The sequence below is a fragment of the Nelusetta ayraudi genome, unplaced genomic scaffold (assembly GCF_046127955.1).
Source record: "Nelusetta ayraudi isolate G7.1 ecotype Tasmania unplaced genomic scaffold, CSIRO-AGI_Nayr_v1 ptg000011l, whole genome shotgun sequence".
Lineage (NCBI taxonomy): Eukaryota > Metazoa > Chordata > Actinopteri > Tetraodontiformes > Monacanthidae > Nelusetta > Nelusetta ayraudi.
In genome coordinates this window covers 20,248,510-20,275,420 of record NW_027466061.1, presented here as the reverse complement: position 1 = coordinate 20,275,420, position 26,911 = coordinate 20,248,510, and the positions used below count along the sequence as shown (strand labels likewise).

The 26,911-nt window shown below is 43.6% G+C and overlaps 4 protein-coding genes and 1 long non-coding RNA gene across 11 annotated transcripts in view; 1 reads left to right on the top strand and 4 right to left on the bottom strand.

Annotated features, from left to right (window-relative positions):
- zfyve9a (zinc finger, FYVE domain containing 9a) overlaps positions 1-4,722 on the bottom strand; it is a 29,410-nt gene extending 24,688 nt beyond the window's left edge. For 2 of the 4 annotated variants that reach the window (XM_076021803.1, XM_076021804.1), the window contains exon 1: positions 4,484-4,722. The gene's annotated coding sequence lies outside the window, so the exon portion shown is untranslated. The remainder of the gene's footprint in view (positions 1-4,483) is intronic. The other 2 variants (XM_076021800.1, XM_076021801.1) reach the window with 1 other exon arrangement.
- A 1,777-nt stretch (positions 4,723-6,499) lies between these two features.
- Positions 6,500-10,474, bottom strand: LOC142885392 (transcription factor BTF3 homolog 4-like). 2 transcript variants are annotated; one of them, XM_076021798.1, is made up of 6 exons: positions 10,371-10,474; positions 9,666-9,725; positions 8,683-8,796; positions 7,901-8,102; positions 7,392-7,454; positions 6,500-7,176 (listed from the first exon to the last, which is right to left on the bottom strand). In XM_076021798.1, exons 2-6 carry the CDS (start codon positions 9,717-9,719, stop codon positions 7,130-7,132), a joined length of 480 nt encoding a protein of 159 aa, XP_075877913.1. In that variant the 5' UTR covers positions 9,720-9,725; positions 10,371-10,474; the 3' UTR covers positions 6,500-7,129. The 2 variants fall into 2 exon arrangements, with proteins under 2 accessions (XP_075877913.1, XP_075877912.1); XM_076021797.1 differs by lacking the exon at positions 10,371-10,474 and adding an exon at positions 10,070-10,186.
- A 157-nt stretch (positions 10,475-10,631) lies between these two features.
- txndc12 (thioredoxin domain containing 12 (endoplasmic reticulum)) lies at positions 10,632-14,447 on the top strand. The gene is made up of 7 exons (XM_076021796.1): positions 10,632-10,828; positions 11,633-11,693; positions 11,792-11,844; positions 12,394-12,467; positions 12,640-12,709; positions 13,433-13,516; positions 13,613-14,447. Exons 1-7 carry the CDS (start codon positions 10,729-10,731, stop codon positions 13,690-13,692), a joined length of 522 nt encoding a protein of 173 aa, XP_075877911.1. The 5' UTR covers positions 10,632-10,728; the 3' UTR covers positions 13,693-14,447.
- A 35-nt stretch (positions 14,448-14,482) lies between these two features.
- gipc2 (GIPC PDZ domain containing family, member 2) lies at positions 14,483-26,874 on the bottom strand. Its single transcript, XM_076021799.1, has 6 exons — positions 26,127-26,874; positions 17,604-17,789; positions 16,501-16,681; positions 16,163-16,275; positions 15,842-15,923; positions 14,483-15,761 (listed from the first exon to the last, which is right to left on the bottom strand). The coding sequence occupies exons 1-6, from the start codon at positions 26,400-26,402 to the stop codon at positions 15,610-15,612; spliced, it is 990 nt and encodes a 329-aa protein (XP_075877914.1). The 5' UTR covers positions 26,403-26,874; the 3' UTR covers positions 14,483-15,609.
- On the bottom strand, positions 18,443-19,194 carry LOC142885395 (uncharacterized). 3 transcript variants are annotated; one of them, XR_012926283.1, is made up of 6 exons: positions 19,086-19,194; positions 18,991-19,024; positions 18,761-18,929; positions 18,591-18,644; positions 18,526-18,559; positions 18,443-18,455 (listed from the first exon to the last, which is right to left on the bottom strand). It is a non-coding gene; the product is annotated as an uncharacterized LOC142885395 (long non-coding RNA). The 3 variants fall into 3 exon arrangements; XR_012926284.1 differs by lacking the exon at positions 18,443-18,455 and having other exon boundaries at positions 18,540-18,549; XR_012926282.1 differs by lacking the exons at positions 18,443-18,455; positions 18,526-18,559 and having other exon boundaries at positions 18,574-18,644.
- Positions 26,875-26,911: the final 37 nt, after the last annotated feature.

Sequence of the window (26,911 nt, the reverse complement as noted above, 5' to 3'; positions counted from 1 at the left end):
GGCAACTGTCCATTAATATTTCATTTGGACCGTAACAGTGTCTGACATCTACGTCAGCAAACCAAAAAAGAATTTCATCTTCATTTCAGTGTCATCTTTTGTCCTCCAAGAGCCCGGATCTCTTTTGGATTTTCCAGTGGCAGTGGCCTCTCTGTGGCCTCCAGTGCACCAAACACGCATTTAATGAAATGGCCCGGCGCACTACTAACACGATTAAAAAAAATGCCTGACTGGGTCATCCAGCATAAATTAAATAAGACGGGGACACAAACGGCAGCATGACTCGGACAGGCCAGGACACTCGGAGACCTTATAAATCCTCTCTGTCAGAAAAAGACCAGCGTGTTTTTGCGGACAAAAATGAGAAATGAATGAGGGTGACGGTACATTGACGCGGCTTCACAGTGACGGATTATAAAATAACAAACAATTAGCTTTGCTGTCAGCCCCTCAGTTTCAAATGAAGTTGAAAAACACAGCTCTCTCTTCACTATTGATGTAGATCCGAGCGTTTCTCTACACGATGAAGAGGTGTAGAAGCAAAAGCAACTGCGTCAACACTTTAAAAAGAAACGACCACATAAATGAACCAGGACCGGGAAGAAGAGTTGCACAACAACAAGTGGTTGGATAGAAGCGAGTATGGATGCTGCCGCAGTGGCAGTTTGATCAGAAGTTTATTACTGTAGAGCCGGAGTCACCAACCTCATTGAACCTGAGGGCCACTACATGGCTCCCGAGTCACGAGTCTCATTATTCATGGTGTGAAGCGCAACCAGTTTGCTTTACTCTAATGAAATAACAAACTTTCTCTTTAATATATTATTAATGATACGGATCTGTGTGAAGACACTGATTACGTGAATGACTTCACTATTTATCAACAATGACTTAACAAGGCTGGACAAAATTGAATTTTGGACGCAGATCAACAGGTTCTGCTATGTTTCCAACAGGCCCGTGGGCCACTCATGCGGTGCTTGGGCGGCTACCTTCTGGCGGCGGGCACCACCTTGGTGACCGCTGCTACGTGGGAGGAGCACACACCTTTGTATGGTGGAGAAAACAAAATAAATACCTAATCAAATAAAGGTTGGACAGTTCTCCTTTCTGGGCATTTCACTGACAGGTGCGTTATCATTGGACAAGGGCGGTAGAGTGATTTATTAATCATATGGGAGCTGCACTTCCAAAGCCAAGCCAGACATCCCCATACGCAGCAGACAGGAACTTGATACTCTCGCTTTGCTGCTACTGAGCAGACTCTGACCCCAGTTGATGTCATCAGTGAAAAATGGCAACGTTCATATCCTGAGTATTATTGATTTGCTTTTAGAATGAGCAGCGGCATGTTTTCTGTCTTGATTGGAGTCAATAGCTTTGCAAGCACACAGTTTGGCCAATGCGTTGTAGCCAAGGCCAGAAGATTAACTGGTGCTGATGAGAAAGCATCAATAGTCCAGATCTTTATTACAGTTTTGAATGGCTCATGGTATTTACTGTATCGGGCCTGTTAATGCGTCACTTACAGTGAGGAGCAGCCACGACAGAAACTGGTGTATTTGTGCACTGCACGCATATAAAACTCCCGACATCATTACCTTCAGAAGAGAGGAGCAACAACAAGCAGATCAACTGTGTAGTCCATCAAATTAAAGGAACATCTGGTGCCAACTATTTTCATACCCGACTATTTACTTTAGTCTTCCGTCAGTGTTGATTTGCTGCTGTTCATTAGCTAAAAAGTTGAGTTAGATCAACTCCTGTCAGTTAAAAGGTTCTGGAAAAATGGTTCAACATAGCTCATCATAAATCATAAATCTTTATTTTCAATTTTAAGTTATAGGTGAAGTTTTATAGGATAAAACAAGGTTGTTTCTTTTTAAATACAGCGTTGGAGGTTTTCAAAAATAACTGCAACACCTTGTGTACACAGGACATTTTGGTAATAAACACACAAATACGAGACAGACAAAACAGTAAAAAAAAAATGTTTTTAAAAACAAATAGACAGGCAATAGATTAGTGAAAAACACACACTTATACATAGAGACATACATACAGTCTATACAGTATATACATACATATACTGTACATACATAAAAGGATTATTATATAATATCAAATGAATCATTCTTTCCTCTTCCACTCCAACTCGCACATTCCATTACTCTGCAATTCAGTCTCTGTTCCTGTATCACTTTTGCAGTTCATTTTAAAACACACCTGTCAGAAGCTCTAAAATTAACCTACAAATTAAAACCACAAACCACCAGATTTAAATGTCAATTTGAAAAACCTTATTAAAGGAAAGACTGGTCAGGGATGCAAGGCTGTTTGAGGCAGACAGAGATAATGTGATGACTAATTAGTCATCAATTAGAAATGAAAATATGTCTAACTGGTTAATGGGGAATATTTGTGGCCATGGTTGCAAATAAGCAACCCGAATCCCTCATTCTTCAGTTGTGAAAGTCTTGCTTGTCACTTTGAAGGCTTGGCGAGGACTCCCTGTACACATGCAGGTGATGGTTCTGAAGGCTACAGGGGGCGTGCACCGCGTAAACACGCAGAATCCTGTCCACTGAGGTCTACAAGTTCACATCCGGGAAAACACTGTTTTTAGACCAACGCCATTGACTCGGGCTGAGTTCAGGAAACCTCACTTCCCCTCTTTAAGAATGGACTGACATCACTTTCTAACAACACAGCCGCGTGACACATCATTATGCAATATTAAACGCCAAATGCTAAGAATACGCGGGGAGTTCTCCCAAAAGGCCCCAGTATTTTTCAGAATCTGTATCATCCAATAGCTCGAGAAGACAAAATACAAAACAAGAGACGCACAAACAGACCACAGGTTTGTTAGCGGCTGCCTGACAGATCATTTTCTTGAGAAAGTGCGCCGCAAAGGTGAACCTCTTTGAGGTTTTTTTTTTGGAGTGTTAGAGAAAAAAAAGACAGGCTGTCCTCCTGTTGCAAAGAGCTGCCCCGCTTCATAGCATGTGTCAAAAACTATTACCTTCTTCTCTATTCCCGTATGTTTTGATCCACATTTACACGCCACAAGACAGGAAATACAGCAAAAGGAGACAGGCTGCTGCGCTGGCATCAGGAGGAGGCTAATGCTCTTTGAAAGCATAAAGTAACACACATCAGGGAAGCGTGCACGCAGGAGAGCCTGTCATTGCACGGGAACCGGTGGGATCAGACTCAAACAATCCCTCCGGGCTTGAACACCACTTAAAGATGCAGGAATATATCGTGTTCTGCCCACTACATGTATAAAAAAAAAAACACCTATTCATGTCTCGTGTGCATCACATCAAGCATGCCAAATTGTCCGAGTTGTAGGCAAGATTAAATCAGCGATTTCACAGTGATATGAATTGCAGACTTGTTATTTTTATTCCTGCTTTGTGATGCATATGTCACTGGTGATGATGCACTCCGATGAGTCCACGTCCTCAAAAAAAGTCACCATCCAGGACTTACTACAGGCACACTTGGAGTGAATGCAGATGATGGATGTACATCCACAAACCAACTCAGGAGCTCAGAGATGACCACTAGGCTGGATTATGCAACCTGAAGTGGCACTGTGGCTTTGGCATTTGCCTGCAGGCCAAACACAGAAGCCCGGATGGTAAATATTAGTCACGGGCGGACAGTACAAACACACAGACACCTCTGTGTTGTGACAGGAGAGACTTGGTTGAACCCCAAACAGCGAGTCAATCACTGCACTTGACGTGCGTTTGCACCAAAACTTGCCATAGTTGTGCTAGCTTGTGTGCTAGCCGTGTGTTGCTTCGAGCCCCAGGCATGAAATCCGCAAAATGCCAATGACTTAAGTTTTCCCAAACAGTTGCAAGCCGGCTGGACGACGTTGTAGGTTTTTATTCATTGTACCAAAAAAACAACAACAGCAACAACCTTGAATTCCATATTTTAAAAAGGGGGCGCTGTGTGTTGGGGATGTTGAGTTCGCTCTCCAACCGCTCAGCGGCCAGTCGTGGTCCGAGCGACGGCACGGACAGGCGGCTGTGGCGGGCACCGACACCGCAGCAGACTCGGTGGGGCCAATCGGCCACTTTCAGCTCCGGTGTGCCGTTAAAAAAAAAAAGCCTGTCCTTCCTCCAGTTAGCTGGGGCCATTTTCAACGGTCACTGGCTCCGGTTCGCCTCCCACCGCCGAGGAGCTGCTAGCGCCCCAGAGTGCACGAGTGGCTAGAAGTCGTAGTGCGGAGGATAACGCTAACGTGTTGTGTAACGTTAATTGACGTGGGGGGGGGGGAATACTGTTACCGTAACGCCACCTTGCCCGTGTCTCCGCCGTATGGGTGACTACACACATAGGCAACACCCGTCTACACCGACTTGGTTGAGTTATGAACACTTGCCGTTGCAATGGCGGGTTGTAACGTTAGAGCAGCAACGGATGTGTGAAATGTCATTTAAAAATGTACTCAGTCACTCACCGGTGGAATCCTCATCTTTTCACGTAGAGCGTCGCGGAGCCCCTCCGTTCGCATTCGTCATAGCTAATCGCCTTTGGGTGTTAATTCTGAGTATCCCGACAGCAGCTTCCCCTCTCTGCTCAAGTCAACCAGCGCAAGTCGGAAAGTCGAGTGCGCTGCCTCCAGACTACTGTAGTTGTGCGACAGTCGGCCAGCACTCAAGGATCCCTCCTCCCCCAGGCTTCAAATTGGGGGGGAAATGAGGAATGATGTCAAGACAACCTCAACGGAAATCCCGTATTTCCTCTTCTGTATTTCAAAATAAAGAAAAACTTGTCGTTTTGAAATAAACTTTTTGGTTTTGGTTAATATATGATAGGGAAATACATATCAAAACGCTTTATCTATATATGCACGTTTTGAGCTGCTGCCCACTTATATTTTAAATGTATTTCACAAACTTAATTCTGTTAATGTTAAAATTTTAACTGAACTTTTATTTCCATTCAAAATTACGTTGTGGTATAGTTTAACAAATACGGGGGGTGCAATACATTTAACGTTTATACCACTCCTCACATTAGTTGATATACTTTTGAATTTTTAATAACTGGCATACTACTGTGAAGGTATAATTATATTATTCTGAGTGTCCATGACACACTGATGAGAGATGGATGAGTATATGTCAACATGATTGTATATTTATGTGTGTGTATACACACACATACTAACAGAGGGTTCAAGCTAACAAGCTATTCTTCCTTTTCACTCCTTTTCTTCTCTCCTTTTCTAATAAGTCACTTGTTTTCTTTTCTGTTTGAATAGTTTTGCTTCCTTAAAATGTCTCTCTATATTATTTTTATGATAAGATATTGCTTAATAGCAGTTAGGAAGCATCGTCAAATTTGCATATTCTCATTTTTAAAAATATATGTAAAATTAATGCAGCTTGATTAACAATGTGAAGTAAGTGTATACCAATTATCTTTTTTAGGAATAATAAAAAAAAAAAGACACAAAAGTATTAAATGCAACGTTTTAGTCCCTCCCCTCCCCCCGACCCAATCCTGAGATTCTTACTTCTCAAATCAATTTTCAATATTGGTTGCTGGGAAGCTTTTACATTAAAGGAGCTGATGCAAGGTTTCCGGTTTTGATGCTGCTGTCAGTGTGTGTCTTGCCGCAGATGTGCGCCACTCCATCCCGTTGCTGTGCTGCTGTAGCCCAGGCAGGCAGGCAGGCAGGCAGCCACTGCTGCAGCAGCCTCAGCGGGAGGATCGTTTGGGCTGCCACCGGGTTGAAGGTGGTGTGGCGCGGCCAGGGGCGGGGCGGGTCCCGAGCTCTGTCCTCCGCACGATGCACGGGCCACGATGGCACATTTATCTGCAGTAACCTCGTCAGTCTGCCGCACAGCGTGACAGCTGCGGCTCCATTGATCAGCGCCGTGCAGCAGTAAGATCACTGGAACGGGATGTGGCAGTGTTGGCGGGATGGAGTCATTCTGTTAACCCCTCCCTGCTCACAGCCCAGCCGCTCACTTCATCAATAAAACGTTTGATTGTCTCATCTTTCAACCTATAACTTTACATGCATTTTTTTTTAAAATCATACACATCCCATTAAAAACAATATATTGCATTTCTTTGAGAGATGTAATCAGGAATAAAAGCAAATCGCAATTAAAACATGCGTGTTGCAACTGTTATTAATTTTGTTACTAAGTTAATCAAGAATTAATTATTAAAGTCTATTTGTAGGATCGACACTACCGCAAATGGTATTGTATGGTAATATGTTTTCCATGTAAAAATGTCAAGTCCACTTCTACTGAATGAAATTTGTCTTAAAAACATAATGGCGCAGTTACAAGTTTTATAGTCTTGTTTATCCATCTAAAGACTGAACACGGTAATGGTCACTTGTACCTAGAACCTAAGGGATGCAATGCTACCAATTATTTGGAAGGCCATTATCTGGATTAGATTAGATTATATGATTTTTTTTTTTTAATTTATTGAATTCATAAGCAAACACTTGCATATGTGGTGATTTTATTGTTCACTTTATATATAATATCAAAATGCTTTTGGTTGGATGTTTCTCAAAAAGAAAGTTCAACATTTCGACAAATTCACCTCTTGATTTACTAACCATATTCATATGAGTGGGTGTATGGCCTTCAGCGACTATCAGCACCTGTTGTTTTGACATCTCCCAAACTGAAAACTCATCAAACACATAATTTAACAACTCCAAAACACTGTACAAGTTGTGACCTGCACATTCACCACATTATGAAATACCTCCATTTTGTTTTCTTAGCAGCTGCCGTCTCCACCTTTCAGATCTCAAAACAACAGACACTGAGATAATTGAAGGGTACATTCCTACTCATATGGCTACAGCAATTATGGGAATATGATAATTTGCCAAAATGTTGAATTGTCCCTGAAAACAAGCTCGACTCCTCTGTTGCAGGAGTGTTCCACACAGCCTATGGACATCTGGATGGGCGTATCGTGTTGTTCCAGGAGGTCACCTGACCGGTTCAAGTCCCCAGCAATGATGCACTGCACCTTTCACATCTCCGTACAGGGGAAATGCCCTTAGTGAGTCCATATTGACGGTAACAAATAATAACACTGCTAATGGAGGAATGAAGAATCAGTTTGCTTCATTCTTTGAAGCCTCATCAAAGTTCTCCACGAGATCTGTGAGACAAAAGATCAAAAGACATCAGTGCTTTGTTCAGGGAGCACAAACACACACAGTATCTGAAGAAACATTAGTATTCAACAAAAGCATAAGAAAATAAGTTCATCTCTACTGTCACATTTGTCTTTATTCTCTCTGTGATACAAACCATTTGACATTTTGACCAACCTTTTGTCTCACTCATGGAAAAAAAGAACAAAATAAAGTTTACCTGGTACATCATCATCCTCCTCTTCCTCGGCAATGATGTCCTTGGCTGCTTTCATGTCCACTGCTACAGGCATAAAAAGGAATATGTCATTCAAACTTGGGATAATTACAACACATTTCACTGGTTCATAAATTCTATGGGAGCACAATAATGCTTCCATGCTATTGGAATTTACCATTTATCATTCAATGCTGCTTGCTCTTAGCTAGAGGGGATATTTTGGCTAAAAACATGATGTCACTGAGATAAACTGGACTGCCATTTACTTGAATGACACCACATGAGCTGTTAATGTTTTCTGCTCCAGTATTTGGCCACAACAGGATTCTACTGGGTGGAATTCCATCCCTCTTAAAAATTGAAGAATGGTTACATTAGAAATCGCGAACAGACACTTGATCGACATCTGGTGAGTAGTAAGTAGGTGAAACTGAGATACTGTGTGTGTGTGTGTGTGTGTGTGTGTGTGTGTGTGTGTGTGTGTGTGTGCCACGCCCTTGTGCACTCACATTGCCGTGGGAACTGTTCAGCCAGCTTGCGCAGGTTGCTGATGCCGTCGGCTCCCAGCTGGCACAAGATTCCAGGCAACATCTCTGTCAGCTGCTTGGTCTCAGCGTGGCCCATGATGGAGAAGGTGTTGGCGGAGAGAGACGCCTGAACTTTTGGGTTGTTGAAATGGATCACTGTCCCGTCATCTTTTATCATGTTCACCTAGAGGTAGATCCCAAAAGAAGACATTCCCACACTTAGTCTATCCCTGGTTGAAGATTTTCTGTCAAGTTTCATACAAAATTGACAAATACTAGTAGATAGTTTGGGTCCGTTTTAACGGAAACAATGTGCATATTTGTAGAATCAGTATCAATAGAGACTATTTACTAAATATGGGATAAAATAGCAGCTGGAAAAGCTGGCATGCCTGAGACAAATCACTCCAGGAATGTGTTCATTTGTATGGAGCCAAATATTTGACAGTCGAGGAAAACTCAAAAAGTGATGAATTATTCAAATTCAACGTATTCAGCAACTGGCCCCAACTAATTTAATTGCGGTCTGTTCAAACAAAACAGGCATATAATCAATAATGGTTGAGAAAAAATATAATCATGTTAATCTAAGGCTAAAACAGTATTTATGAAGCCTGGTTTGAGTTATCAAAAAAAAAAAGAAAGAAAAAAACACAAAAAAAAAATGTATCTGCGTGGTGAAGAACTCGATTGGCACCTTTAATCATCAGACAACAGAAACACTGATACAGAACAACAAGAACTGCAATCTTCTGTCAACTCACCTCTTCAATCCCTGCGATGCTGTTCACTGACAATTTCTTCAGTGAGCTCTGGAGTTTCTTGTCATCAGCAGATGCAGTTTTGTGAACAATCTTCTTCTTTCTGCGTGGTGTTCCCTGAGAAAATAGGGGTAACAGTTCTATAAGATTGGGGGGCATGTGCATGGGTCCATCGTTGTCATCCTAGCTTGGACATCATAATTATTTCTCTATAGTCACTAGCCTGAATTTACCAAGCTTTTAGAAAACAGTTTAGAGTATAAGTGTGTGTGTGTGTGTGTGTGTGTGTGTGTGTGTGTGTGTGTGTGTGTGTCTGTCCCTTGCATAAAATGACTAAGAAAATGAAATACACAGCAAAAAAAATCTGCATTTAGAGCAAGAAGTTTGTAGTAAATATGACAACAGACGCACTTTTAAAAAGTTTTGTTTTCGTTTAAAAAAAAGATGTCTAAATAGATAAAAGACGTTCAATTTTTTAATTTTTTTTTAAAGTCTCGGAATGTGTCAGTCCTTTTATTCATTACCGTAACAAATTTTAAATCCCCCCCAAAAAAACATTATGAGAAATCTCGGAAAGGTTGTGACTCAATGGGTATTGAGAATTGGCTGCAAACTGTACTCGTCTGAACTTCTAATGAGAATACAAATGACAAAAAATTGAATGAAAGTAAAATAACACATGGCGCCCCCTAGTGTCATGCGCACAACTTGACTTGTTTGTTTTTTTTCCTTCTTCCAAAAAAAAAAAAAAAAAAAAAAGGGGGGGGGGGGGTGCAAATGTGGAGGCCATTCAGATTCCACCCATAAAAGGAACGCTGATGCCAGCAGGAAAGACCTAGCAGGTGTTAACTCAGCTCTGGAAGTGACCAACAGCTTAAAAAAACAACAAAAAAAGAACACCGTCATTTACGAGTTGTTGTTTAATTAGCATTTACAGCATTACTGTATGTACAAAAAAACCTAAAGAAAGAAGAAAGAAGACCTACCTTTCCACCTATCCGGACTTCTGCCCGAAGTTTTGCGAGCTTCTCTTGATTCATAGTTTTCTGTGTAAATTAAAAGGTTTTTATTATTAAGTAGATACATAAAAGGCAAAAGCAGCGTGTACACCTGGTTACTTTTTTCATGATGCAAATTACAAACAGATGACACTGTACAAACGCGAAGCAGCAGTTAAGTTAGCCACAGCAGTTTAGCTATCAAACGCCAGCATTCGCTAGAGGGGATGCTACTACATTGGAAGGCTCACTTTAGCAATGAGGCTAAAACAAATTCGACAATGATCTTTTGACGGGCGAAGCAGACGCTTGACATGACAAGACATTTACATTTAAATAATCGTAAAAACGTGAGGTTCACGTTCGACCTAAAAGATACGCCTGTACTTTACCTTGGACAGCTATTTTCTACCGTCAGTCAACTAGTCAGTCAGTCAGTCAGTCGACTTTTTCTTGTTACAGACTTCGTACAACAACATGAAACCCGGTTAGCGAGCATCACTGATCAGCTTTTCCTCTTAAGCCTTTCGAAATAAAACATCTGCATTACCTAACTGTGCAAAGTTGACCGGTAAATAGGGAAATGTCGCTGGAAAGTCTTTCAACAATACAGACTTCTATTATTCTTACCATTTATATGTGGTTTAGTATGGAAGCACGAATAGTACCGTATTGAATAAAAGTTTTCACTACCTTTGCTATTCCCAAAGTTTCCGGTACTATCAGATATTCTGTTGTTTGACTTGACAGCTCACAGGCTGGTCAGACAACCTCAAGAGCACGCGCTGGGCCTGCTTACGTCATGCGGACAACCCTCAAATGGAGGATGAGTAAGCTCTGACCAATCACAGCTTTGCAATCGCATGTCCTAAGAAGGAGCGGGGCGAGGCCGGCTCACGCACACGCGCAATGCGCTGTAACATTTTGTAACTTCCTCGGCCAGACTTTTATTGTGAAATACTAAGGTTGAACGTCCGGGTCCACCGGTTCACCAGCCCCAACGCTTAGCTTCTCTTAGCCGTAGTTGGTGTGTGAGAAGGTTCGTTTAAAAATGCAGACACCTTTAGCGAAAGTCGCCCTCTTCTCCTTTGTGCAGCTTTTGCTGTCTCTGACATGTTTTCAAGAGGGCGTCGATGGTGCGAGCGGGAGAGGTGAGATTTACCTTACTAGTTCTCATCTTTGAATTATGACTACTAGCCACATCTCTGTGTAGCCTCGGAGATTGATCTGTGATACTGCCATGACGGCTTGACGAGAGCGAGCTGTCTCTGTGTTGAGATTCCGGATTCAAGGAAGTCTGGGGAGATAGTTTAATAAAGGTGACGTGGTGCATTAGTGGCCACTCATCGGCTTCACAGAATCATGCACATATGTCGATATAAGACGCACCATTAAGAATTCTGGATTGAGTTAAGTAGGATGTGGACGCAGGGTGCCAATTGTTATCGTACACCCATGGGCGACGGTTTCTAAACCAGAACGTATGTGATCCAACTCTTGTTTTCTGTCTGAAGCTACAAGATAAGTCACACGTGTGTAGAAAGTATAAAAATACTGGTGGTAATGATTGTGAAGATGGAATGTTGATGAAAAATGCAAGGAGCAGGTGGGTCATTGTGCAGTTGAATTATTCCCATACAATAAAATACAGTATGTATTTTATATGGAATCCCCATATTTACATAGCTCACCCTGTGAAAAAAAAAATTAAAAATCAACTAACACATTCTGAAAATCTAAGATGCCTGAGGCCAGGTGTGGCTGACCCCATAGGGACACAGGAGGATGTAGGTTTATTGTTTCCTTGTAGCTTGATCTTTGGTTACCATCACTATTTGCCAGTTCGCTCAAAAGTTCCTTCTATTCATGGTGTATTTAGGGCAGAACCGCCCTGTTGTTTAAATATAATGGCAGTTATATGACGCTGCCGTGACAACTGAGCTTTCCACCCGCAGGCTTTGGAGATAACATCCACTGGAGGACGCTGGATGATGGCAAGAAAGAGGCAGAGGCCAGGTGACTACTCACTCACTTCCTGTAACTTTAGTATCATTCATATTATTACCTCAAGGAAGTTCCCCATGTAAGCTCATTACATTTCTCCGTCTTGACAGTGGACTACCAATCATGTTGATCATCCACAAGAGCTGGTGTGGGGCATGCAAAGGTGACATATTTTTATCTCTGCAAATAAATCCCTGGAAGTGTGTGACTCAGGAATTTCAGTGAAGCCATAAAGCCCTGTCTGTCAGCCAGCGTCAGTGATCGCTGTTCAAAACTGAACTGTAATGACCTAGCGAATTCTAACAGTACACATTTAACATGTGCACGCAAAAGCATGAAGCAGGCTCGTGGCTTTTATTATTCAGACCTACATTTTCCCGGTTTGGATCATCATTTATGACACTGGTTAAAAAAACAACAACATTCAGTTTACATTCTTTTTTTTTATTTTAGAAGTGACTGCTGACCTTCTTTGGCTCAAAAATACTAAAATAGATCAACTAAAAAAAATTTGTGTGTGATAATGATGGTTTAACAACCAGTGCCAGGACATAAATTCCTGACACCATTCGGCAGTCTATGCATTGCATAACCCCCCCCCCGATCAAATGTGTTGTCGACAGAGATACTTAATTCATATTTTGGATCATAACTAATTACCCTCTCATATGCCCTCCCACCTCCTACCCTACAACAAACAACTTCATATCAGCGCTCAAGCCAAAATTTGCTGAGTCCAAAGAGATTGCTGAGCTGGCACACAACTTTGTGATGATCAACCTAGAGGTAAGGAAATTCACCTCAGTATTTTGTGAAAAAGCATTGTTTCCAATGTTCAGGAAAGAGTTAGACCTTTACCACTCTTTTTTTTTCTTTGTTTGTCTGTTTGCTTTCTTGCAATAATAGCCACGGTTTACATGTAGCGAGAGGTTGGTTAAAGAGTTTTTCATGTGAACAGGATGAGGAGGAGCCAAAGGACGAGCCCTTCAGCCCTGACGGTGGATACATTCCTCGAATTATTTTCCTTGGTACGTTGCAGGGGGGAGGGAGGGTTGACTCTGCCGTTGTTGGTACAGAATTAGTCCGCCTTCGGAATGTGTCCAGCCGGCGACTGCCGATGACAGCAACTCTCTTAGGACAAACTACATCACGGTCGAAGGAACGATGATCAAACGGACATATAAAAAGATATATTGATGATGGATGGATAGAGATAGATATGTGTCATTAATGGAAACATTATAAGAACAATTTATACGGCTAATTGGAACATTTTTTCAGATAAATTTATACGGCAACTCTATGATAGGACAAACTACATTGCGGTGAACGAACGATAGGCAGACAGACAGATTGATGATGGATGGATGGATAGGTAGAGATAGATATGGCTTTCAATGCTGTTACATTACACTAATAAGTCATTAATGGGAACATTTTTAAGATAAATGTATACGGCAACTCTATTAGGACAAACTACATCGCGGTGAACGAACGATAGGCAAACAGACATCCATTGTCCTGCTGTCCTTTTTTTCCCCATTGTCCCGCTGTCCTTTTTTTTTTTGCTCTTACTCACACTCTCCAAACACTTTTTGACATACATGGGGACAGAAACTTGCTCAGCATCACTACAAACGTGTACATTAATGACCTCTTGCCACAATTACTGCTGTGAGAATCGTATCTTATTATAATGAGTTTCATCCATCCTCAAAAACTAAGTTTAATTGAGCTTTGTTTTGCCACAGATCCCAGGGGTACAGTCCATGCTGAAATCACCAACAAGAACGGAAACCCAAACTACAAGTACTTCTACAGCAACGCAGAGCAAGGTGACCGCCAGCGCCGTCTCTGTCTGAAGGAAATCTGAGAGTAGACGTGATTCCTCTGGTTTTTCATTATTTTTGTTTTTGCTATTCTTTTCACAGTTGTGTCCAGTATGAAAGAGGCACAGGACAAACTGACAGGCGACAGCTTTCAGGGCGGTCATACCGGGGACGAGCTGTAGGCGGAGATGTGGGCGAGGCTCAAAGGGCTACACTTCCTCTTCCTTGTTGAGCCTGCACCTCCCGTCCCTCCGACCCAAACAAGCCAACCAAGGAAGCTGGTGCTTTAGAACCTCTCCTGGCCTCCAGCACTACTGCCCTCCTCCCTCAACCGTCTGATTTCTTAGATCTACATTTATAACCCACGGTTAATTGAAATCCATGTGCACATACTTCCTGTTTTTAAATGACAAATAAAAAGTCTAAGTCTAAGTCCTGTCTGTAGAGGATAAGTTAGCCAAGATTACCCATTTTACCTTTTGAGTCCTCTTGAATGCCAAGTTTATTCATGTAATGTTATGATTTAGTGTCGGACTTGCAAGACAGACTGTGAAAGCCTCCCACGCCTCCTTCTCTGCAGTGATGCTACTTCATCTTACTGAGTATACGTGTTCACTTACTGCTGCATTGACCAACGTGCTTCCAGAAATCCTCTACAGCGTGTTAGTTCAGTCTGTGGCATTATTTATTGATCACATACAACATACTCATTTCTATTTGCCAGTATCTTTCAATTTCTACAGTGATTCAGATTTAATCCTGCCAATTCATGTGTAATTGTAACGACTGTATCTACATGTTTGTTGCTGCTTATGAAGTTACTTTTTTTTTTTATCCACCCTTGTTAAACTCTGAAGGATGAAATCTGGTGAAGGGTCTTGATGTATTTTATACACGCGCGCAGCACAGCGCGCAAATAAAAGTTTGTTGTACCGAGCGACGCGCGTTCATTGTCAGTCATTGAGACGGCCGTGAAGAGAACATTAAAATTTATTATCTATCAAATCACAGAAATCCCTTATGGTTTGCCAAAGAAAAGTATGCAACTGCTGTGTTGCAATCAGCTCAGTTTCAATTGCGTGTGACTGATTTTAAATAGCACATGTACAATAACTTCACAGCATTTTCACTGACTCAAGTCCCGTTCCAGACACAACCTTCAAAATTTCTTATCAAAAGAAGAGCTTGCTCGAATGCAGGATTGTATCTCACAGTAAAAACATCTAACAGCACATGATTTTTCATGATAAAAAATAAATTACAGGGGAAAAAAGGGGTGCAAATCAACTAATTCAATGACATGTTAACAAAAGTAATTTTAAAGTCTGCACCAGACACCAGTCTCAAAATGCACAGATCAACAGGTAAAAGTTACGTTATAAAAGTGGACAAACTAGTGGTTTTTCCACTATGAGGTCATTTAAAAGATTCTAGAAAAGGAGGTGGAAAAAAGTTAGCTCGAAGGAGAAACATCTCTACAACAACAGCACTCACACTTTCCTCTTCAAAAAAAGCCTATGTAAATATGTGTAATGCATTTGTATATTAACAACAACACAGCTACAACCATGTGATTCAAACAATATTTGTTTAAAATGTGTGCAGGTGTCATGTCCAGTGTTATAAAACAACATGCAGACTTGCAGAAAATAAAAACAAAACAAAACAAAGCAAAAAAAACAAACAAAACAGCTGCATCATGTGATCATCTTTCAAAATAAAAAACAACAACAACAAACAAAGAGGAGGCGTACCAAAGGTTTGGGCATCATGTGGAGGGAATCATGTGGTCAACCTACTGGAGTCAGGTCCAGCCACAGCGGCCACGTTCCTCTTTTAAACAATATCTGGAGTCACGGAAACGCAGTTGCGTGTTAATATCCATCGCTAAAGCCACTCGGCTGAAGACTTAAGACACTTTAGATTGTGCAGGTAGGGACGTTGGTCCAGTTAGTTTCAGAGGAGCTATAGACAGCTGAGTTGGAAGATAAACAGGAGTGCGTGCCTGTGTACGTGCCGTATGTGTTTGCATGTTTGAGTGTGTGTGTGTGTGTGTGTGTCTGTGTGCATGTGTCAGAGTGGAAGAAGCAGAAGTAGGCTTAAAGTCTTCCCTGCTTGGCATCTCCGATGGCTCCCCACACGTCGAACACAAACTCGTCAGGGAAGGCAAAGTCCCCGAGGGACTCGTCCAGCGCCATCGCAAACACGTCCGGGTTGGTTTTGTCTCGGCCAAGCTCAACCATGGTGGCGGCTGGAGGGAGACGAGCAGCTCGCGTGAAGAACGAGACAGAACTGATTTTTCAGCCCGAATGACGGCTTTGACAAACTCACCTAAGTCTGTGTCCCTGATGCCCATGTAGCTCTCCAGGAGGTCGTCCACTTTCCTTATCGCCTTCTCCTCGAATTCTGTCGGCTAGGAAACACAACACAAATGTAAGCTTCTTCCAATTCCTCAGTGTTGATGTCTTTGGTCTCTCGGACGTCATTTCGGATCACGGCTTCGGCAAAGGGCAAAGGTTTAAATGAGTCGATTATGAGAGGTGTGAAAAGGTTTGAGAAATCCTGTGGATATCTTCCTCAGGGAGTCAACAGTTTCAATCGGTGTTGCAGCAAAACTTTATGACTTTAAGCTGGAGAACAAGACAAGCTCACCTCGTCCTCCACTGTAGCTTGACCCTTGGATCGAAGTCTCAGAGTGCCCCTCCCTGTGCCAATCTTGCTGTCGCTGGCAGGTTTGGCTCCCTTTGATCGAGGCTCCAGCATTTCTGTCGTTCAAACGGGAGAAGAAAAGAAAAACAATGTGTATGTGTAGGTGGATTCATTCCTGCAAGAGCTGGTAGAGAAACAAATTGACCATGCAAAAGCTGACGCACAACCACAGAAGAAGGTCCAGATAAGAAAATAACAGCAAGAATGTTTGTGTTTTATTGTAGAATTCTAGTTGTAGAATGTCTGAGGTCACAATGCAATCTGTTTTCAAGAGAGCTCACCAAAGGCCTTCATGGGCTCGATGAGTTTGAGGGTGAACGGCTTGTCTTTGGGAAGCTCTTTCAGCATGCGGGCCACCTCATAGTGCCGCGTCCCCACAATGCTCTGTCCGTTGATGCGCTCCACCTGGTCGCCCACACAGATGACCTTCACCTTGTCCACCACACTGCCCTCTTTGATGCGCTGCCACACACACACACACAGAAGAAGAGAGGCACGGTTACTTGGTAAGACAGAAAAAAATACAATTATTTACATATCACAAAGAACGTCTACTTGAAAGTTTTTTGTAAATAATTTAAAAGTATAGACAAAACAGAAAGCCTGCATCCATAAATATGCTGTGTTTATAGATACAATGTGTGTGTATGTGTGTGTGTGCAAGCGCACCTTCCAACTCAGCTAATTCTAAATCAAGGTGTGCAGAACACCTCACCAAGTGTTCATTTGTTAAAGAACATGAAACCAAAACGTGGGAAGAGATATCGTCATCTATTCTCACGACATGAACATGAATCAGCACGAGGCGACTCAGCGTTTCTGTGCGTCAATGAGTCAGGTCGTCTTCATGCAGTACTACATTGACGTCACAGGATGGCGCATGTGAGCATTTGTGCTGTTGGCGAGTTAAAGAACCCAAAACTCGTTGGACCCGGTTTCATCCCAAGAAGCAACGTAGCAGGATTATGGATTCCAGCAGCAAAGAAATGAGTGACCGCATTGAGATTCAATTTCTAGAATTATTATTTTTAAGTTGTTTTAAAATTCTATTTGGTTTTATTTTTTCAAGCTTTAATAACGAGTCACACGATCAGAGCACGGAAATAAATGCCCCTAATAACAAATTTTCAGTTTTTTAAAACTATCATGATTTCTGAAAACCTTACAACTAGTGTTTAGTCTAAATCATACACAGTAACAATACAGGACGTGTTAATAAAGGTATGACATAGAGAAAGTTCACCAAATAAGCAAAATAAAAGAATAGAAAAACAGAGTTCCTTCTTTTTCTTTATTCAGATTATTAGATTTTGTCTGATATGTGCAACATAACCAGACAGCACGGACTCTGCAGGTGAAATGAAATGTGTCCGTCTCCTCTTACCTTGATGAAAGCATATCCGGCGCCGTTGTCCGTGATGGTGAGGCCCAGAGCATCTTCAGATTTGTAAACCTCCACTTCCTTCTTAAGCCCTCTGACGTGGGCGAAGATGAAATCCTCCAGGCCGATCTGCCCCCCCAGCAGCTTGTCCATGTCGATCTTGTGGGTGTTGAGGGTGCAGAACAGGATCTGCGCACACAGAAGGAAACGTGAGGCATGCAGATGATACGTTACTAACGTGCACATCAAAATTCCTGTTCCGGAACAGCCCATGCAAGCTGGGCTTGGACAGAATGCAGCCAACGGAGCTAAATTACAGGTTCAACACTGTAAATTAGATTCGTATGGTGAGGAAACAACCCACTAACTAGGATTAAAAAAAAAGAATCCCTGTTTGTTGCCTGAGTCAGACTCAAAAATAAGTGTTTTCAGACACAGATGACAGAGCGCCGCCTTAACGCGCTAAACACAGCCGGCATCGGCCGTCCAAGCGATGCGTTATAGCCTCGCTCACCCCACCACCCTTTCATCTGTGCAGGCGTGCATGTGAGTTATTTTTTTTCAGGCAGTCGAGCCTGTGATGAGCCTAACGAGCAGAGTGACCTGAACTTCCCGTGCTGCCCATGCTGAAATCTGGCTCGCACTTTGTGGTTGTTGGCGAGGCAGACACACTGACAGGATGTGTGTGAGATGGCCAGCAACGCGATACACAGGAGGCCTGAATTAGCAGCACATTACACCGAGGCTGGACTGGACTTGACTGGACTGGACTGGGGAGGGCTGAATTGGGCTTGGCTAGACTGCATTGGACTGGACTGGAATTAGCTAGACTGGGCTGGGCTGGGCTGGACTGGACTGAGCTAGACTAACTGGACTGGACTGAACTGGACTGGAGAGGGCTGGATTAGACTGGACTAGACTGGACTGGATTGGACTGGGCTGGGCTGAGCTGGACTGGACTGAGCTAGACTAGACTGGACTGGACTGAACTGGACTGGAGAGGGCTGGATTAGACTGGACTAGACTGGGCTGGGCTGGACTGGACTGAGCTAGACTAGACTGGACTGGACTGAACTTGACTGGAGAGGGCTGGATTAGACTGGACTAGACTGGGCTGGACTGGACTGGGCTTGGCTAGACTGCATTGGACTGGACTGGACTTGGCTAGACTGGACTGAACTAGACTGGGCTGGACTGGGCTGGACTAGACTAGACTGAACTGGACTGGGCTGGACAGGGCTGAGCTGGGCTAGACTGGACTGGACTGGACTGGGCTGAGGTAGGCTGTACTGAGGTAGGCTGGACTGGACTGGACTGGGCTAGACTGGACTAGACTGAACTGGACTAGACTGGGCTGGGCTGGGCTTGGCTAGACTGCATTGGACTGGACTGGACTTAGCTAGACTGGGCTGGGCTGGACTGGACTGAGCTAGACTAGACTGGACTGGACTGGACTGGAGAGGGCTGGATTAGACTGGACTAGACTGGGCTGGACTGGACTGGGCTTGGCTGGACTGCATTGGACTGGACTGGACTAGGCTGGGTGGGCTGGACTGGACTTGGCTAGACTGGACTAAACTAGACTGGGCTGGGCTAGACTAGACTAGACTAGACTAGACTAGACTGAACTGGACTGGACTGGGCTAGACTGGACTTGACTGGACTACTCTGGGCTGGACTGGGCTGAGGTAGGCTGTACTGAGGTGGACTGGACTGAGGTGGACTGGACTGAGGTGGACTGGACTGGGCTAGACTGGACTAGACTGAAGTGGACTAGACTGGACTGAGGTAGGCTTAACTGGACTGGACTGGACTGGACAGGGCTGGACTAGACTGGACTGGACGGGACTAGACTGGACTGGAGAACCCATGTGAATCATTTATTCCTTGGAGCTTTCAACACTTGGATTTCAAGTGCCGAACCAGACAGTTGTGTTACACGAGGCAGTTTGTCCCAACACTGAGCAGTGTCCTGGGTGAGTGGTGTTGGGGGACGGGGGTTAAGAAACACAGAAAGCAGGATTTAGATTTAGAGTCAAGCTTCCTGGCTGCCAGGCCGAGAGGGGACTGATTGGCGCTGCGCCATCGGTGGGGATAATCTTTGTGCACCAATCGCAGTCTGGCGGCGAGGTCCGCCTTGTTTGGCTGCCCCCTCCCTACCCCTCCCCTTCCCTCCGCCCCCATGTGTACCAACAAGGCCCGTTCACTCGCACATTAGCAGACGGGGCCCTCCTGCGTTGCCTTGGGTTACCAGACTATAAAAGAAAGGGATTAAAATGGAGAGGGGGCCACTAGAGGGCTAGAGAAGAGTGGAGCAGAGAGGAGAGGAGAGGGGAGGGGAGGAGAGGAAGAGAAGAGAGGAGAGGAGGCTAAGAGGGGAAAAGAGAGGAGGAGGATAGGGGAGGAGGGGAGTACTGTACGACACTGCTGCTGCTGCAGTCAGGCCTCATTCGTCCTCCCCCCCGCCACCCCCCCGTCAGGCCGGTGAAGGACCCAGGAGCAAACAGGTGTGAACAGCATGGAGACGCCTCCACCTGGTTACCAAGGCTGCCAACCAAGGCTCCACACAGCAGCTGCTCCTGCGCTCCTGCACTCTCAGCACTGCTCTCCTGCTGCTGCTGGGGTGATGGCTGCAGCGCCAACACCTCCAGCAGGGTGGCGCTAGGATGCAGGGACCAGCACCACACACACACACTGCGGTGAAGTGTGAAGTGATGGCCTCTATCCTTTCAATGTGACTCAGCGACACCTCCCACTGGCTGCACTGCGCCTCGCGGGCGAACGCGGCCTCGATAGCCGTGAGGAAAAGAAAGGACGAGTCAGAGGACGAGCACGGCAATCTGCTCGCGACCACGCCAGGACACACGGAACGCCCAGGGACAGCGGGCTGGTTCATGCGCTTGAGCAAAGAATTAAAAGCGAGCGCTGTTATAATGACAGCGCCACCTTCTTAAAGGCCCAACATATAAAGATTTAGTAGCATTTAATGGTAAACAAAATAAAAAAACTGACCTCATTGTTCTTTATTGGACTGTTCTTCTCATGAGCTGCATGTGGAAAAACGCAGATCCCAGCAAAAACACAGTCTCTGGGAGTGTTAATAAAGCACCAGTGGCTCCAGTGGCTGTATTTCATATCAGAGTGCAGTCTGTTCACAAACATCTTCAGATGACTTCTCCATCCTTGTCAACAGCACCTCCGGTACGCGCCGTTACCCATTTTATTGTTCTAGCAAATAGTAGCAGTCGCAGATGATTATTTGCAAAAGTTACGAGTGGAAAAACACAAGAAACCCTCAAAAAAGGGTTGACAGGACAGGAAGTGCGGAATGATTCCATGTCAACTCTTATTTCTCTCTGGTGCTTGATCTGTTAATGAAAAAATGCTGATGTCAGGTGTGTGTATGGGGTTGTGTGGCTCCTTCAGGATATCACATCCATCAGCATTTGAGCCTGAACAATCATTAACCAGGGAGCAGATGTGAGATTTTTCCAGTGCCGGGGGTTTCATAAAGACGAATTGGAAAAGATTGGACGGAGAGAAGCCAGACAACAACATCCTAAAGTCATGTGTTTCGTGAAAGATACATGAGGCCATCTTTGTTAATTGACTTATGTGACAGGATGGCCAGTTAATTTTCCTTTTCCAATGATGCTCCATGTTTGGCTCATATGCTTTTATTATATGAACAGCATAACTGAGAGGTGGGTGAAATCACGAGGAAAATGTGCCTACTTTCCCCTCACACTGAAAAACAGTGGAAGTTTCTGTCCTTAGGAATGGCCTCTGTTTTTTGCTCTTTGCAGAAAACAACAAGGTGAGAGCGAACACTTACATATCAGGCACATTATGTGTGGTTGTGGCACAACATCCCATGCCCCGAGCAGGATTTGTAGCAGGTTAACCAGCGCGGTTGTGTCAGTCACTGCAAGTTGATCCAACAATTGGGGAAAAACTTGGCACAATTTCCTTGGAACCTCACCCACTTGCAAGATGTGCTGATCATCCTTCAAATACATCGTGCTTACAAAATAGGATGTTGTTGGAAAGGGAAATGAACATACTGTATGTTTTGAGCTGACCGACCAGCCAACCAAATACTGGATTTAGAGACATTACACGGTACATATATTTTTCAGAACTTTAGACCAGTAGTCAGTTCCTGTTTGCTCAATTTCCTTTAGGAGAGTTTAGATAGTGCGCCTTGATTATTTCTTGATGAATAAATATTTATCTTGGCTCTAACAATAAAGTCTCACAAATCTACCTTCCAAAGGTGCAATTTCAAGTGGGTTAACGCAACTACATAATATTACTAAGAACATTTTCATACTATGGTACTTAAACATGTGATAAACACATTTACACAAAAGTCGACTGCCGTTTTGCTTATTAAGAAATTACCAAACACCCTGACACATTCCAGCAACAGAGTGAAAATTCCACAGGTGAAAGAGTATTTCCTGCTGCTGGAATTCCATGTTGGAGATGACTTCAAAGACAATTTCTACATTTGCAACATTGAAATACAGCCGTATTTTCAGCCTGTCCGAGAGACCGAGACAAGAACGCAACAGTTTAGTTCAATTTATGCAACACTGAGTTACCTCCACATTGAGGAAAAAGCATGATTGGCTACATTATCATGAGCTCTACCTTTACTTTGTTTCATTTAATGATGATGTCTCTTCATGCATTTGTGGTCCTGGCAGTGGTTACAACATATTTCACTGCTTGTTAGTCTATACTGACACTATTATGTATAATTATCTGCTGTCTTAAACACCACTATGCTACACACTAATACCCTCATAGCATTTAAGACTGTGTTTTTTTATACTTTAGATGCCAGTTTTGGGAACAACTCCTCAAGGGTAACACAAAAGTATAACAAATTCCAATGCAGAGTCAGCAGTATCATCATATTGCTACCCGCTTTTAAACATATAAACTAACAATAATTCACATTCTGTCATTTTTTCCTACAATGTTCATGTCTTTAACAACCATCATTTACAACTCACTGCTTCTACTTCCTCTTTCTTTCAGATTCTCACTCTCATACAGTACCTGCTGCCTCATTAGTCGTAAAGAAAGAGTGTGATTATGGAAACAATGCAATGGGATCTGGCAAGATTTGTGAATACACAGTAAAATTCAAAATATCAAATATGTGCGTGTCTTGGTAAAATCCTGAGTAAGAGTGATTTAATAATATCTTACAAAAAATGACACTGTTTGTTTATTCTTAGTACAGCGGAATCTTTTTGCATGTGACCTTGCTAGTATAAAACGAGGGCCAAAATTTCAGGGCGTTCTACAAGTAAACAACACCTCAACCTCAGGTCTACGGCGCACACACACCAGTGCATTCTGTCTCTAAAGACTTCCACAGTCCTCCTCAGCATCACATTGCACTCTCAAAGGAGAATTCATGCTCACTCGCAGGTCACAAGAGTGGTGAAGCACAGTCACACTAACCATGTGAACCAGTGCAAGACTCCAACAGCACTGGTTGTGCACAGTGTGAGCGGGACTTTGCAGCAGCGCACACTGAAATGGAAGCCATTTCAGACAGGAGCACTAAATGGATTCATGGCGCTTGGTGAGAAAAGCCCTCACTTAACATTCTCTACATACCAAATATCAAATCACCAATTCGCTCAAGACAAACTCTGGGAAATACATGGGAAATTACAAGTGGCAGTTGAGGCTTTTACAGCATCGAAAGGAGTGAATGCAGGATCAAAGCTTTCCATGACGGACATGGAAAGCAGCAGCGCACCGTGAAAACAAAACAAACTTGTCTGTCACATGACTGCGGTTAGAACATTCAAACTGCAGGCAAATGGCCGTGTGCTTTCTGAGAAGCAGGGAAGGCGCAGAGCCACACCTCAAACAGGTGAATCCACAGCTGCGGGGCCAATTACCAGACTTTGACCTGAGCTCATTGAGACCCCCATAAAGATTCCTGTATGACACAGTCTCATGTCTTCCCGTGGTGGCGTGCAGCGCCTGTAGCGGCAGTCCACTGCGTGTTCTTTTCATGGTGTCAGAGCTTCTTCCCCCAAGAAACATAATGGATGAGCAGAGTGAATAAGGCACGCTTCTGTGATGTCTGTTTTTACACTAATGCACCTTAGTAAAAGCAGAACAATAGTGTGGCTCATTACAAAACTTGGACTGCGCTCAGCCAGGAAATAATGTAGCATCAGCATCACAGAGCTAATGGTTAACAAACTGCGTCCGGTTGATCAATGTGTCACCAAGTTATGAAACTAATGGGTTTATTCATTAATTTATTCATTATAACTCTCAGAACCTGCATGAGTATGAAAACAGCCTAGTGTTTCAGAAACTGTCTGAAAATTGCCATATATTTCTATCATTACCATTTGCTTATTTACAACTTCATTTTCATCCACGTTTACAAAAACTGGTCTAATACTACCACTAATAACACTAATAACCATGGTCACTCACAATAAACTGTATTTCTAGAGGTTAGTGACAGGGAGAAAATTATTTACCTTAGATATATTTTAGACATAGTTGTCCTTCGACATGTATGCATGAAGGGTGTGTAGTTCTTGGCAAGAAGAGGTTTTGCAGGAAATCATGTTGAGACAAGTATATGTACACAAATAGTTGTTGCTTCTTTATTTACATCTTTTTAAAAAGCAACTATACAAAAATATTGTAGTGCAGTAAAGCGAGTCGGGATGCTATAGGGTTTTGTGTTTTTGGTGATTGTGAGTTTTTTTTCTGGCCATGTTGGTCTCAAAAGTAACAGCTGCACTTTGGCAAAGGAGACTTTGGTATGCTGACCACCTCATGGAAACTACTCTGGCCCTACTCAATGCCTTACCAATGAGATTTCTCATTTTAATCCTTAAAACATTTGTTTTTATTAGGCGGTAACAGGGCTGCCTGATGGCACTGATATGTCAAGCTGATATCAAGTCCAGCGAGCAAGGCTGCCACAGAGTGAGGGTTGGTGGTGTTTATGGAGGGAGGAGGGCCTGGGCAGAACTGCTCCCCTGGGATGCGTCTGACTGGCCGGGACAACTTATCTGGGGGTAACCGAGGCAATCCCCACTGAGCCGGATGCAAGGGGTTTCCTGCGGTGAAGACGGACTCACAGACTAAAATCATGCTGCACTCTGTCTGTCTGTCTGTCTGTCTGTCTGTCTGTCTCACTACCACACAAACCACTACTGAACCAAATAATATCAGTTTGTACGACTTTTGAGGGTGCAATTCTTGGCTTAAAGCTTCTTTCTGTAAAGCTGTGTTTGTGGAGATTCAGATCTGCATCAGGTCTCCTGACACGACATGCACTGAACCAGACAAGCCTTGAAATATTTTAAGCCTCACTCCATTGCCCTGTTAAACAACATATCATGCAGCAGTTTCTCTCCTAGAACAAGTCCAGACTTGGACAAAACATCCTCAGGAAAATGACCGGTGATTGATGGAACATATACCAGTTTAAAAATAAACAATGTCTGGACTCTCAGTGTAAGGAAAAAAGTTGGAGTGTGAGCGTCACTGACAATTTTTGAGTATCACATCAGAAGGACTAGCGTGAAGTCCTGCACTTGCGTGTGCTTCACTCTTTGTCTCAACACCACGGAGACACATTCCTTGCCAATTGTCGAAGTGACTGTATTTGTGAGCTTCGTGATGGAAAGAAGTTTGCGTTATGCTTAACCGCACACCCAACTGATAACAGGCTGCTCTGCCAGACTATCAAGTCACATTCAGGCCGACAAAAGCCAAACATACCACTCACACTTTCCTTTGAAAACAGGCCTGAAACACTCTGGTCCTAGAAGATGCCCGAGTGTCATATCTTGTTTTCAGGATCATTTTTGACAGACATGGAGCACTGATTCCAGTTTCCCATTGAGAGTTGATAAAGGGGAGGTGATAAACAACTATTGCAGGTATTTGATAACAGAGATAAGACATTAATCTCTCTCTCCAATTCTGCCATGTTTGAAATTGAGCATGCTGGCACAAAACTGGCAGGGCGTGTCTTTACAAACAGACCAAGTTCTGGCACAAGACAATCAAACGTTATAGCTTACAAGGGTTGACCTCCTTGAGAAGAACACTGGACAAATACAGATTTATTCAAACATAAATAGGCTTTTTTGTTTTTTGCTCTTTTTTTTGTTTAACGCAGCTACACTTACATCGTACACTTAAGTACTCTGCACTTAAAGAGCCTGATGTTAAGATTAAACAACTACTATTCACATTTTAGATTAGATAAAGCTACATTTTATTTCACCACACTTGCAGAGGTGGAATTAACTGTAAAACAACTGGTTTAAAGTTTGGCAAAGTTATTTTATTGCTGTACTTTTTTTTTTAACTTAATAATTCTAAAGTGCGTGAGAAAGATTTTTTTCTTCCAAAAACTAAACTATGTAAATTGAATTGAGACATTTCCCATTGCCATAACACTGAAAAGAGCTCCAGAATGTGTAAATTCTCTGGCCAAAGGTGAGATCTTACCTCGGCTGGCGTTATTTTAAACGCCTCGGCGATCTTGACGTACAACTCCTTGACATTAGAGAACCCCTCGATCCTGCCGGTGGGACTGCCGTGGGCCAGCTGTGTGTGGAACACGAGTTTGGGCCGCTGGTTGGCAGGTGGAGGCGGGAGCCCCGCGCCGTTCGCTCCCGATTTATTTAAAGTCCCTGCACCTGCGTGTCCGCCGCCGACCTCCTCGTTGTCCACCAAATGCTCCTTGGTCGATTTGGTTTTCTTCCTCCACGGTTCCCACGGCATATTGCTGCTGTTTTCGGCGAGTTTCTCGACGACGTGGAAGGAAGAAAAATAAAAAATAAAAGAGTCCCAAACCGCTGCTACCACATTGAAGTGGCGAACCTGTTGAGTTCCAAAAGCGCCGCTGACGCCCGTACCGTCCTAATGTACTTCCTTCTCTCCTCTCTCGCTTTCCTTCCTCCTTTTCCTCTCACGTACACTTTACTTCCCCTCCACCCCCACCTGTTTGCCGCTTGCGTGTGACGTTGTTCCTCGACGAGGAGTCGCCCAGCGAATTAATGGAGTTGGAATTCAACAGGTGTGTGTGTGTGTGTGTGGGTGGTGGGGATAAACTCCGACACAACCTGCTGGTCGCTCCGTGGCTAACAATAGCTGCTCTGTTTGTGTCGGCTTGTCGTGGGACGCAGGCGCAGTGGGACCCTGGAGGACGGCAGCTTCAGTCACAGCGCACCTGTGTCCCGTCCCCAGTGGGACGGCCGCTCTAAAACAATTATTCTGTCGAGCCTTTTAAA